Below are 14,026 nucleotides of genomic sequence, written 5' to 3' on the forward strand. Positions count from 1 at the left end.
TTGTGCTTATCTTCACATTCCTGAAAGAGTGACTTGTTCTCTCACAAAACTTTTACTCTTTCAAAAGATATCCTTAGGAAAGATGGAACCTCTTGATGAGATATTAGGACATTTGATAGAAGTTAGGTTCTAAAGGAAATAGTTGTATTTTCACCTTACATATGCAAAGTAGGTTATTTCATAGTTTGATACCTCCTCCAAAGACCTTTCCTGAACTAACTGCTGTTCTGTTTTTGTAAAATTTAGTGTTTATGAAAGGCAAATAATCCTGAAGGAAAAGAGGCTTCTCATAAATGACACACTAGATGCAACAGACTATTTTGAAAGCATTCTTTTCAGAGGAGTAAAATTGCAGTAACTAAAGAAGCCTTTTACGACAATTTATGACTGTGTCAGATGACCCTTGTTCACTACTGAGAGGAGAATGCCATGTATTGCAGTGACTAGAAAAATCTTGTCTGCCTCAGACCACTGCTGTACAGAAAGAACAAAAGTCTATCTTTGTGCCAAACAATTCACAGTCCCATGATAAAACAAAGGAAGAAGGGGCACAATGAGGTGAATATTGTCATGGTAGCTGAGCTTTTGTTGGCATCACCCACAAAGGAGAACTTTAGAGAGGAACATGAAGAATAAAGAAGTGCATTCTGGATGTTTACACGGAAGTCCAGCATGTGACATGGCACAAATGTGGCCCAGTGCATGACTGAGAATGGGAAGCAGCTTTAAAAACTGCTGGAAAAAAATCCTTCTCTTGGTATTTAGTCATACAGCTGTAGAGATGATTGCAAAAAAAGCAGCAGTTCTTCTAGTGAGAGAAAAAATGTTATGTAGGAAGAGACTCCTGGCTTTTTTTTACATGGCTTATTAAATGGCTTTGATGTAGTTATTTTGTTGAAGAATGTTGTTTATTCATATTACCATGGTGTGAGCCCACCATTGCAGGAGATCTGAGCATGGACAATGTCTCTGCTGTGCTAAATGCTCAGTAAACACAGACAGGAAGATTTTAAGAGGTAACTCGACAAAAAATAAATTAAAGAGCATGGATGGCAGTGGGCAAGGAGGGAATAAGAGCATGATGGGCAGTAGAATTGGATCAGCTTTCAACGTGTTACCAGAAGACAATTTAAACAAGGGCTCTGAAATGTAATTTTAGGAGACTTCTGAGCATGAAATGCAGTCTGCAAGAAAGGGTAAAGGTGTGCGTTTGAAAATGGAGCCTGAGAATTTGAGGGCTTAGGGGTAGAGAGATGGTAAGAAATTATGGATGAGCTATGAGGGCCGATCACGCTTAGGTGTAATAAAGGCAAGAGAGTCAAGGGAGGGTAGGAGAAAGCACAGAGAACTGACTCTCTCTGTCATTCAAGTGACCGGCTGCAAGGGTGACATTTGCAGTGTCAGTCGGCCGGAACGGAAAACCTCTCAGAAACAGATAGGGTGAAGCAAATTTCTTGACTGGCTCTGCTGTTTCCTACAAGCCAAAAGCCAACAGCTAACTCCTTTAACTGTAAAGTGAATCCAACAATCACAGTAATTTCACTTTACTCTGAAATAAAATATAGGAACACATAATGGAAAAAACTTGCAAGTATTCTGGTTTTCAGCTCTAAAAGACATCACTGGGTGTCTTAGCATTAGAAAATAGGACATTTCTTTCTTCACTATACTAAAAGTAGGAGGAAAAGGGGAGGTAATGTTTTATTTAGGTGTTTATTCATACCTTGTTAAAAGAGTTTTGATTCAGAAAAGAACATGAACCTAGTTGTGTTGCAATATAACTCAGAAAAGGGAGTATTTTGGCTGTTTCTATGAAGTTGAACACCCTTATTTTATTGCCACTTTGATAAGTGGCCTTTCCTGATGACTGGAGTGGGTATATGAGAATCAGTCTGACCTCTACGAGGCTGAGAACCCTAATTTCCTGGCTGCCTTGTCAACTTCCTGAGAATAAATTTTTTCTTTTCTACAAAGAAGAAATTTCACATTATGTGACAGGATTGCTAATTGTATGTTTTAGAGCCATCTGATGAGCTGTGGATTGGGTTGAATGACCTCAAGGTTCAGATGTATTTTGAATGGAGTGATGGAACCCCTGTCACCTACACTAAGTGGCTTCGTGGAGAACCCACTCATGCAAACAACAGACAAGAGGACTGTGTTGTTATGAAGGGAAAGGTAAAGTCCCACAGCTATTGACTAAATTGTCTTATGATTCCCTTTATATTTTGAGCTTTTTCTATGCAAGAGCAAATAAAAAATAATTTTGAAAATGGGGATATTACTGCTTGAAGCAGCCTATTTTGGAGTCAGGAATTAATTTTTTGAGGAAGGATCTCTGTTTGAGGTTTCCAGAAAATTTCAGTGTCTTCACTGAGAAGCAGACAAGTAGTGGCAACTCCCCCCAAGATCCATACTTCTGGATTTGAATTTGTGCATGTGGAGTTTTAAAAGAATCTTATAATTACTCCAGGAAGCAGACAAACATGTAAATGTATTTCTTCAGGAAGCTAAAGGGACATTTTGGATATGTTTGGCTTTTGTTTTGACTGAGTATGGGATTCACTGTGAAAAAATGCACAAGCAATTTTTATTGATGCTAGAGAGAAGTACTCTCTTTAGAAGAAAATAGAAATCTTAATTTTATTTTTCTAGGCAAAGTTATAAATCTTGGATCTGGGTGGTTTAATTGCTATGAGTGTATCTACACTGCACATGAAGACCTGTGAGGAAAGTAGTAAAGTAGCAGTGGCATTAGTGAAAGCCTTTCCTGAGTGACTTTATACCTACAGTGTAAAGGCTGCTTTGAAAGGACTGTCTTCTGGAATCTGGCAATGATCAGTGACCTAGGAGTATTACAGGAACAGAGCTAACACTGGGCATAAAAGTCAGTCTGTGTTGATGTACACAGGCATCTCTTTTTGTGACAGTTAAAAGTATCAAACCACCTCCTTTAGAGTTTGCCTATTTTATCAGGAGGAAAAAAAGCATGTACCATACCAAAGGTATTTTCTTACTTTGTAAAGTTAACAATGCACAACTACAAGTTGACCTTCTCAGTTTGTTGACGTTCACCTGCTTAAGTACATTTATGTTTCCATTGTTGATAACAACGGAAACATTGTTGATTAACCCATTTTTGGGTTAATCAGTCCTTGGTGGAAGCCATCTGAATCTATCACTTAGTTTTATGGAACAAAGCCTGGCCCTGTCTGTACCATCACCTTTTCCAAGGAAGCATTTGGGTTTAGTTAACGAGAAAATAAGAGAACAGAGATACATTTGCAAAAGGCAGCTCATAAGACACGGTAAGGAGTATCTAGAAATTACTGCATGAACTTCCCACTGAAGACATAGTTACAGAAAGGCAGGAAATGTTCTTCCTGCAACCAGAGACCTGTCACAACATCGGTCACAGTCGAGATGGCCAGGATACGCAGAGCATCACATACAATAACAGAATGCTTCAACCCATGCAGACTAACACCACACCTCATCAGAAGGCTCCAGGTATCTGCCCACAGAGAATAACATCCTATCACATCAGAAGGCTTCAAACATCTACCTTTCTTGTTCTTTAGCCCAACCTTTTATACCCCTCACGTGAATGCATTGCCCCTGTGTGCCCTCTGCTCCCTTTGGTCGTTGGGCAGTGCCCTGGGCACTCCAGGCTCATTGCTGTCAGTGGTGCTCACCTGCTGCTCACAGCTGTGCCCACTGGGGATGAGGTTCCACCACAGCCCCACTCCCAATTACCACAAACTCTGTGCCTACAGAGACCCACAGCTTCAGAGTAGGTTTTCCTGTGTTGAAGAAGTCTGAAGGTTTTGCAAAGCTGGTTTCTCCCAGGCTGAGAAGGTCAGAGATTTGGGTGATTATTTGAAGGGTCTGCCACCGTATGAGAAAGACATGGTAGGGAATGATGTAACAGCAACCAATGGACTTTCCTTGCAGTAAGCATAGGACAGACACAAGCACCAGGTGAACATCTATGGCTTTGTTGTAGGCAAGTGTTGAGCTTTGGGAGAGTTTTTGCTGGAAGCAGGGTTTGTTGAGTGTCCTGAGAAATTGGAATATTCAAGTTTTATTCTTTAAAACCCCCCTCCCTGCCAAAAATGTAAAATAATAATCATGTTAATACACAAGTGTCTGTGTATTAACATGATTATTATTTTACATTTTTGGCAGGGAGGGGAGATTTTAAGAATAAAACAAATGGAAAAAAAAAGATATTGCCATCAACTGCTGTGAAATTACAGTTGTAAAGGTGTAGCAAGGCACAGGTGAATGGTGCACAAGTTTCCTTTTGTCTCCTAATATCTTAGTTCATCTGTTCAGTCGAAATGTACGTAAAATATTTTGGGAACATGGTGTGATGTTCCTTACTTTCAGTACAACTCCCACTGAATGTCATTGTTTCTTCTGAGAACCTGCAGTATGAGGAATAGGAATATTAATTCTAACTTTGACAAAGAATTTTTCACATCTTCAAAGTTTTGTGTAAGTATTAACTAAGGAATGCAGTCCTCTGGTGTTGTTTTTTTGCTGTTAGAGCTGTATTTCTCTGGGGATAGCTGATATCTCCCCTTCCTTCAACATGATTATTAAATCAACAGTCTTTGTAAAGATGGTACATTGCAGTCACTAACAAGCGATTGCTTTTCAGAAGAGTAAATAATCAAAGAAAGTGTAAGTCAATGGTAAATCAGCTCCAGAAGAAGTGAGATAGGAATGATGTTGGAATTAAGTACCTTAGAAGTACTTAGAAGTAGAATCTTAGAAGAAGGATTTTCTCTATTGAAAGCTAGCATAAAATTATATACTTGGAAATATAAACCAGCTTTTTTTTTTTTTTTTTTGAGATTAAAGCCCAGTTGACTGAGGTTCTGTTTGTATGTTCAGGATGGATTTTGGGCAGACCATTCTTGTGAAAAGAAAATTGGCTACATCTGTAAAAGGAAACCTATGTCAGATGCTCCTACAGAAGAGGAAACTATTGACATGGGCTGTCAGAGAGTAAGTGAAGAAAAAGCTGTCTGATCTAAATAAGCTGCTAAGAATGATAAAAAAGATAAACTGCCACCTAGGTGGCAGAAAAAAACATGAAAAATAAGTTATGTTTCGTCATAATCAGAAGAGTTTTCCTTCTCATTTCTATGGCAGAATGACTAAATATGACTAAATCTAATCTATGACTCTCATTTGGCACTTAATATTCACTTTCTTTTTCCAGAACTTAAACCAAATCTCAAACCTGTTATCCCTGCAGCAGACCATTTATCCTTGATTAGCATTCAAGCTTCCCTAAAGAGTTTCCCGTACCATCAGCTGCACTTCAGCTCTGGCTACAGTTTTCTAAAAAATTGTTCATAGCAGGAAGGGTGTCCCTGTCTAAATACTGTTCTCAGGGCTTTGCTGTGGTCTCTGGCAGTGCTTTCTACTTTGAATAGCTTATTACCACTGGCCAAATAAAATTAATCTATTGTGCTTCTTCTGAATTGTCAGCAGATCTATTTTTTACTTGCTTGCTTTCTAATGACATAACACCCAGTAATTACTAAAACCTACTGAAATTTATTATGCCATAGGAAATCTTATTGAGTATTTGTTTTCCTTGAAGAAATTGCCTTTTCTTCCAAGTCTGCTTTACACAACTTCAGAAAAAGTCTCTGATGATTATTCCCAGTATTTGTAAATATTGCCTGGAATGCTTGCAAGTGTTGGAGGAAATAAAGGGTTCCTCATACTTACATTGCCTACAGAACTAAGCGCTTGCTTGTAGAAAAAAAGTCTTTCAAAAGTGAGCAATTAAAAATCATCAGAAGAAATTTTTTGTGAACTGCAGCTGATCACAGCAAGGTTCTCTGAGAGTATGTTCCTGAGTAAACAATATTTGAGTGACAAAACTTTGGGAGTGAGTTTTAATGTTAGCTAAGAATAAAAAAAATTGTTTGAGGTGTCATTCCCTTTCTGAAAATTCAAGCTGAAGTTTGCTTTTCAAGACTGTCCTCATGATTTCATGATGCCTATGTGCTGGTTGTAATCCTGTTCTGAGCACAAAAAGTGCACAACAAAACCTCTCATCCCTTTGTGAATGGAATACAATGATTGAAAATTAATTAGATATGAAAAATTGTTTTATGAAACAAAATTCTAAAAAGCTTTGATCCTGCCTTCTTCCACTCTGAATTTTTCAGTTACATTTTTCCTTTGACTAGTGGTTAGGTAATGGTGGTATAAATGAGTTTTCTGTTTTGTTGGTTCCCTTTCCTTTTCCCTTTCCCTTTGTGATCTCTTCACATTTATTTTGACAGGGCTGGAAACGACATGGTTTTTATTGTTACTTCATTGGAAATACATTTGTAACATTTTCTCAAGCAAATCAAACCTGTGGAAGGCATCAGGCTTTTTTAGCAACAGTTGAAGACAGGTATGTAAGCATCTACTTGTCTGAGGGGGTCACATGAGGATTCGACTTCTAGCATGACCTACATATCAGAATAAAGACTCTGACTGGGCAAAAATCTAGCTTCAGAGGACAGCTATCTGCCCATACAGAACTTCTCACAGTTTTTACATGTAAATTCAAATCGCAGAATCTGTTTAATACTGAAAGTAAGTCATGGCTGTGAAATCAGTATTGATATAGATGGTTTTGTCAAATAAAAGCAGAACTATATCTTCTACTTCTTAATTGTGGTGGCTAACTTGAGTAAGGAATATGGAATCCAATCTTGATTATTAAATGAAGAGGTATGGCTCTGAATTCCTCTCAAAAAGTAGTACAAATGAGCAAGATCATATAGTTTTCCACTATCTGGTCTTTGAATTGAGGTACTTTTAAAAGATTAAATGAGAAATGAAATTATGTAAAGTGCTTGGTACCTGAAAATCTGTCACAGTCCAGGTTCAGTGTGTGCAAAATTTCTGGAGAAGTGGTGCACATTACTCTATGTGAAATACAGGAAAAATAAAAAGTTTAAGAAACAAAAAACTTCTAGATGACTTGATGCTTTACACAATCTCTTATTTGTTTCTATATAATCAAAATTGGTATGTTCTACTGTTAGAGCTCCAGCTGTCACAAATGGTGGCTCTATAAACAGCACTACAGCTGCCATAAAAATGTTTTAACATTAATGTGGCCTTCTGACTACACCTTGTTAGGAGGTGACTTTTTTTATTTGCTCTGATTTCTTAAGAGATATTTGTGTAAACACCATAGTGAGCTATGACAGGCTTTACCTCTACGTAGGTTTGTTTGCTAGATATAACTTGACTTGCCCAATCATTGGATCTAATTTACAGTGTTTCTTAGTTTTATAATTTAGTACCATACTACTTTAGCCTCTACTTTTTTAACTTCAGTAATGCTGAGATTCCTTTTTCAGTTTTGGATTTGTCTGAAGCAAGAAATAATGAAATACAAGAGTACTAGAAACTCACAAAATAAGTGGTATAAAACATAAGGACTGTCAGGTTTCTTCTTTACCATCAATTTCCTGTCAGTCCAAGATTAGGCCATCTTATTCACTGGGCATCTGAGAAAAAGCAAAATACTCTGACATCGAAGCTTACAAAATACCTATTATTTAATGGTTTTGTTATATTCTTTGCTAAAGAAGATCCATTCAAGCTAGGCTTTCAAGAAGGTGCAGCTGTAATTCTGAGAAAATAACAAGCCTTTTGCAACCTTAAAAAATGAATTTAACAGTATTAATTTATTGACTGATTTCTTTTTAACAGATATGAACAAGCCTATCTGACCAGCCTGGTTGGGCTGAAAAAAGAAAGATACTTTTGGATTGGACTTTCAGATGTAGAAGAAAAGGGAACATTCAAGTGGTCTAATGGTGAATCTGTCTTATTTACACACTGGAATTCTGAAATGCCTGGTAGGTGTGACTCTGTGCTGTTTAATGGGTCCAAGGCCTGAAATAAATTGCTCACTGCTTGAAGATTTTTCCTTAGCGATCTCTTGATGACATAATGGACAATGACTTTCAAATACATCAGGCTGCTCTCCCCAAGAACCCAATGAGGCTGGTAAGTTCCTGCCTAGTGCTGAAATGAGTTTTTAGTATGAGTCTGGGAAGAAACTTTTCATTGAGATCAAGTTTCTGATTTACAGCTGTTTTGGGAAAGTGTGCACCTGTACTGCTCTGGAGGAGCAATCTCTGCAGGACTAGTGACCCTCCTTGCAAGTCCTGCCTGCTCAGCCACATCTCACAGCACGCTTGTTCACTGCATGTTCTGAGTGTGTGGGATATCAGCATGCATGAAGCATCTCTGAGTCCTAGAGAAAATAGGATTGCAAGGTCGGACAAAAGGGCCAAAGTGTAAAATGGGAGGTCATTTAATCTGGCATGATCACATCAGAAAGTGGGTGGTTATTGTGTTCAAAGTTCTGGTACGTTGCATATGCCTTTCAGGAGGTCCTTTGATTCTGTTTAATTCCAGTACCTAATTGCTGATTTGAATGTGTCAGGTGAAGTGGTAAGGCTATGTAGGCTTATATATACCTAGTTAGTTCTTGAAAATTTTAAGTCAAATTAGAAAAAACCTGAAAACTTCTCTCTAACCACAATCAGTTTTAGGAGGGAATTTCTTGGATCTGAGGTTATGATTTAGTTAGCGTCAGCCACTGCAGGTGATTTGGTGTGAGGCATAATTCAGTATTTCAGAGTGGATGAACTACAGACTTTTTCACCTTTTTTTTTCTTCATGAATTAGAATCATAGAATCACAGAATGGTTTGATGGTTTGTGTTGAAGGAACGTTTCAAGATCACCTAGTCTCCACCCACTGCTATGGACAGCTTTCACTAGACCAGGTTGCTCAAATTCAAGTCCAACCTGACCTTGATATCTTTCATGAATGGGGCATTTACAACTTCTCCAGGCAACCTGTTCCACTTACTCACTACATTCGTTTAAATAAATAAAAAAAAAATCATTCCTTATGCCCAATTTGAATCTACCTTCTTTCACTTTAAAATTATTGCCTCTTGTTCTGTCACTATAAGCTCTGGTAAAAAGTCTTTCTTCACCTTATAAGCACTCTTTAGATATTGAGCAGTCAAGGTAACATTTCCCTGGAGTCCTCTGTTCTCCAGGCTGAACCACCCCACTCCCCAAGCCTCTCTTTGTAGGAGAGATGATCCAGCCTTCTGATCATTTTGTGGTCCTCCCAGGGAGCTGCTCTAACATTAGAAACATTTTTGACTCTGGACAACAACTTTATTTCTACCAGGCGAGAATATAAAATTTTCTAACTTATAACACCCTAAATGGCATTTTTGTGCTTTCCTGTTTACAATCAGGAAGAAAGCCAGGCTGTGTTGCCATGAGGACTGGAATAGCAGGTGGATTATGGGATGTAATAAAATGTGAAGAAAAAGCGAAGTTCGTATGCAAAGTGTGGGCAGAAGGAGTGACACTTCCACCTGTTCCCACAACAACTCCTGTTCCCCGGTGTCCAGAAGGCTGGGAGTCAAGCAATCGTATTAGCTTCTGTTTCAAAGTAAGTAGGTTGGTTATTTCTGCATTAGGTAGTTTTCATTTGCTCCACATACATGTGATTAGCTCAGTTTGCTAGAGCATGGTGCTTATAATGCCAAGGTTGCAGGTTTGATCCCATTATGGGCCATTCACTTAAGAGTTGGACTTGATTTCTGTGGGTCTCTTACAACTCAGAATATTCTGTAATCCAAATAAAAATTGGCATATGTGTGTCCTATTGTTTCATAATCATTTTTCCAGATAATCTGTAGAAGTCTTCCTTTCTACTGAAATGCTCATGGTTTTGTTTATTCTGTTAAAAACTAATCTTCAGGTTTGACCTTTTGTTCCTAAATTCCAGTTCTGGTTTGTGGTCTGGTTGCAGTAGAACCTCCTATCAGCAATGCAGTGTGCTAACTTGACTTAAAGAAATAATTCCAAGCCTGTGTTTCACAGACAACACTCCTAAGCCCTGTACTCAGTTTCTGTAATCCTCACAGAATATAATTGTAAATCAATTGCTTTGGGGCAGCTAATATTTCTTGATCTTGTGCTCTGTATGGTCTGTTTTGTCTGATGCCAAGATGGTTTCTTCAGCCTTTTTCCAGAGTAGAGCACAAGAAGACGTGGCTGGAATCGCAGGAGTTCTGCCGGTCCCTAGGAGGAGACCTGGCCTCCATTAACGGCAAAGAGGAGCAGTACGTGATATGGCGCTCCATCGCGTGAGTGTCCGCGGGGCCAGCGGGCCCCTTCCGTCGCCTCCAGAGCTTCCTGAACTGTTTCTTCTTGGCTGTTTGTGTGTTCGCTTCTGTATAAGCCAGTCTGCATTCCGTGTCTGTGTCAAACACACAGCAAAAGCGTAGAGCTGATGAAGTGGTTGTATGACTAGCAGCAATCACCTCAAAAGCTAGTGCTGAAATGGCGTTGGCAAGATATCTAGTTAAAGCAACATTTATCATCTGAAGTAAAGCTATTTACTGTGGAGTTGTTGATATTATAAAATTACTACAGATGCCAGCCATTTTCATGTTAGTGTACAAAAATGGTAACAGTTTAATAAATCTTGATAATTGATTTTTTGTCACTTTTATGAACTAATATAAAAGAGGCAACTTCAGATTATTTTTTTTCTTACATAAGAAAGGTTTAGTAAGTCCCTGAACAGCAAAAAACAGGTGTGAGATTTCTAAATAAGATGAAAAGCTAACACTTGCAATATGACCAGAACGAACCAGGCTCGAGGATCTTGTACACCCCTGGCTAACCAAGAAGCAAGACTGAAACATCATGGCCCTGCAAAATGCTATGACCATACTAGAATCCCAGTTGTGTATTTACAGTGAGGAAGAAGTCTCAGATGCCTCATTGTCACAAATTAACCGAATATATTCAGATTAATCGGTAAAGTCTGTCTGCTTGCAGACAAGGATTAGTTGATGTTTTTAAAATGTGATTCAAATGCAGAAAATAACTCTCTCTTTGAAAGCTGTAAGTGCCTTTACAGAGAAAATGAGGAGTTGAGAAATGGAGGAACAGTAGCCAGTGAACCATTATATGAAGGTATTAAGCCACTTTATGTACAGGAGTTGTATCTGGTAATTTTCTTGATCTGTATTTCAATCTGAGTTAACGCATAAAGACAACAACTAGAAGCAGCTGCTTTTAAATTTATTTCCACCTTGGTTTTTATTGTTTTTAACAGCATTATCATTAGAGAACTCTTAACTGTAGTAAATAATAGATTGTTAAAAATATTGTAATGCCATTATTAGTATTGGTACATTTTTTTTTTAGAAACAATGGCTATTACCACCAGAATTTCTGGATGGGTTTATACTACTTGAATCCTGATGATGGCTTTGCTTGGAGTGATGGATCTCCAGTGAGTAATTTAATTTTCCACAACTGTCATTTTGCATTGCCTGTGCTTCTTATTTATGTGTAGTGTGTGTGTTTCTGTGTATTTTTATGCTTAATCATAACCCTCAGTATTGTGCACTCTTTAGGCAAGTTAATGAATAGCAACTTCATGGCTAGATATTTTTGGCTAAAACATGCTGATTTTTGATAATAAGATACACATTGAATCAATAAGGAAACTAAATACATGCAGACTAAAAGGATATTCTTATGAATGTGAGGATTTTTTGTGGAAAATGGTCCTACTGTAGTTGTTCTTTTCGTTGCACGTTATCTGCAATGGCTTACATTCCATGGAATGAAGACAATTTTTAGTGCCAGTTGGACTTACTGCACTTTAAACTAAGGTATAAAACTGTAGAAATGAAAATTATTTTGGAGGTGTAGGTCTGTTTGATGCAAGGTTGGTCAAGATATATTGATGGGGATTTACCGTACAGAAACCTGAAACTGGATTTTATATAGGAAAATTGGAATAGCAGTAATGTTTTTGAGGCAAATGCCAACATTTTTATTGCATCTAAATGAAATCCTATTCTACTCATATTGTATACTTAATTAGTTTTATATAAAGTTGTAGCATGCTCCAGCATTGTAATTAAATGTATTTTAAAGAATTTAGGTCCCATCAAAAATGTTTATATTCTTCCAAGAGTGTACAAAAAGAACTGTTACCTAAACTGCCATCCATTTGCAATCTGAGAAAAGTTTGAAATGTCAGCATTTGCAAGGGAGGATTCTCGTTTCCTCCTAAGTTTTTAACCTGATAATAGGAACAATTTGTAGGTCTGTGCTTTGATGCTGTCTCCTCCCCCTCTCCCTTAATTTATTTCCATATAACAAAATCTTCAAAAAACTTCTTCTGTCATAGGTGAGGTATGAAAACTGGGGCTTTGGAGAACCAAATAATTATCAAGGAGTTGAACTTTGTACAGAGATCAGTGGTGATTCCAGCATGCTTTGGAATGACAGGCACTGTGATTATATGTATGGATGGATTTGCCAAATAAGAAAAGGTATTCCTCACTCCTGTGTATTAGTGTAATAAGAAGATATCCTTGGCTGACTTTTGCCTTCATTTTAAGAAATAAAAAATTTGAAAACCTCTTTATAAGAATAGTTCCACCCTTCATTTGCCTCAGGTGCTGTTTTGTTTGATAAGAATGTGTAGTTTGAGGATGGAGCTTGGATTCAAGATACTTTATTTCTATATTCACATGTTGATTACTTGCTAAATTCCCATGAAATATGTGTTTGGATGCTTTTTATTTACTGAAAATATCAAGACAATATTTATAATTTAGGGAACACTTGAGTTTCACTGGCAGTGCATCTATCTAAATTTGAGCTTTTTAGAAAGTGCAGCACATTTAAGTGTTTTACTGCATTCTTATAGCGGGACGGAGAGAAGCAAAATAAAGATCTTGCATTAGATTAATGACAATAAATATCAGCTCTGCCTTTTACTGGTAAGATAATTTCTTAGGCATATATTTTCTTAATAAATGTCATTACTAGTAAGATTACATTTTAGTAAAAAACTAATTGGTAAGCCTAAACTGACAGAGTTTTTCTGTATAATAAAAATCCCTTTCCTGAGATACTACTTATGGCATCCAAGATCCCATCTCCATGATGCCATTGCAAAAACAAATGGGAATTCTTTAATCAAAAGTTTTTCTTTTCATTAAGGACCACTTAATTTCTTGAGATCTTTTCCAGTGAGATTTTATCTAGGGAAATTTGTAAGATCAGGATAGAAGTTACTCTCAACCAGAGGACGATGGAAAGAACCTCACCCTGTTGAAGTTAGGGCACTACATCAGATGATAACCCAGCCTGCATTCCTGCTGCCTCTGGCTTAAGTCAGAGTTCAAGTATTTGTGGCCAGGGGAAGAGAGAGAGATGGAGACCCAGGACAACTGTCTTAACAGAGTTAATGCTTTGGGACATAAGGTTTACTGCTTTCAATGAGTAAAAAAAATTACTTGATTCAGGTAAAGTTACAGGTATTTAGAATACTTTGCATGTAAGGAATAGCTTCAGGGAAAAAGACTACGTATTTAAAATTGAATATTATACCAAAAATAGGAGATTTAGGTTATTTAGTTCCTTCTACATTTTGATGCTAAATCCATTGCTAACCATGAAAGTCAATGTCAGTACTAAAACACGCCTGTCAGTCACAGAAAATATTTTCTCTTCAGACAGAAAGCACACAATCAAAATAAGTATTTTTTTTTTTCTCACAGGGGCAACTGTGAAGCCTGAACCAACAGAATCTCCTACACCCAGTAGGTGTTACTGCTATTGTTCTTTGTGTGTGTTTGTGGTCAAAAGCATTAAAATTTTATTAAGGAGGACTCTTGTATCTCAGGAGCAGAATAGTCAGCTTGGCAATTATCTTACAGAATACAGGACTACTGAGGATGGATGGATTATACATGAAGACAAACAGTACTATTTCAGCACTGAGGCTGTTCCTATGGAAAAGGGTCGTGAGTTCTGCAAAAAGAACTTTGGAGACCTTTCTGTCATTGAGAGCGAAAGTGAAAGAAAGTTCCTCTGGCAATATGTAAGAAAAATCATTAATAATATGGAATAAA

The 14,026-nt window shown here is 37.5% G+C and overlaps 1 protein-coding gene across 2 annotated transcripts in view; it reads left to right on the top strand.

Annotated features, from left to right (window-relative positions):
* The window catches only part of LOC121338197 (macrophage mannose receptor 1-like), a 51,636-nt gene that overhangs the window by 20,360 nt on the left and 17,250 nt on the right, over positions 1 to 14,026 (top strand). The window contains exons 8-17 of one of the 2 annotated variants that reach the window (XM_041408915.1): positions 2,021 to 2,178; positions 4,903 to 5,016; positions 6,315 to 6,430; positions 7,747 to 7,895; positions 9,323 to 9,522; positions 10,098 to 10,222; positions 11,295 to 11,382; positions 12,292 to 12,436; positions 13,673 to 13,714; positions 13,832 to 13,995. In XM_041408915.1, coding sequence (XP_041264849.1) covers positions 2,021 to 2,178; positions 4,903 to 5,016; positions 6,315 to 6,430; positions 7,747 to 7,895; positions 9,323 to 9,522; positions 10,098 to 10,222; positions 11,295 to 11,382; positions 12,292 to 12,436; positions 13,673 to 13,714; positions 13,832 to 13,995 — 1,301 coding nt within the window. The remainder of the gene's footprint in view (positions 1 to 2,020; positions 2,179 to 4,902; positions 5,017 to 6,314; positions 6,431 to 7,746; positions 7,896 to 9,322; positions 9,523 to 10,097; positions 10,223 to 11,294; positions 11,383 to 12,291; positions 12,437 to 13,672; positions 13,715 to 13,831; positions 13,996 to 14,026) is intronic. The other variant, XM_041408917.1, reaches the window with a different exon arrangement.

The sequence above is a fragment of the Onychostruthus taczanowskii genome, unplaced genomic scaffold (genome assembly GCF_017590055.1).
Source record: "Onychostruthus taczanowskii isolate IOZ18803 unplaced genomic scaffold, ASM1759005v1 scaffold3, whole genome shotgun sequence".
Taxonomy (NCBI): domain Eukaryota; kingdom Metazoa; phylum Chordata; class Aves; order Passeriformes; family Passeridae; genus Onychostruthus; species Onychostruthus taczanowskii.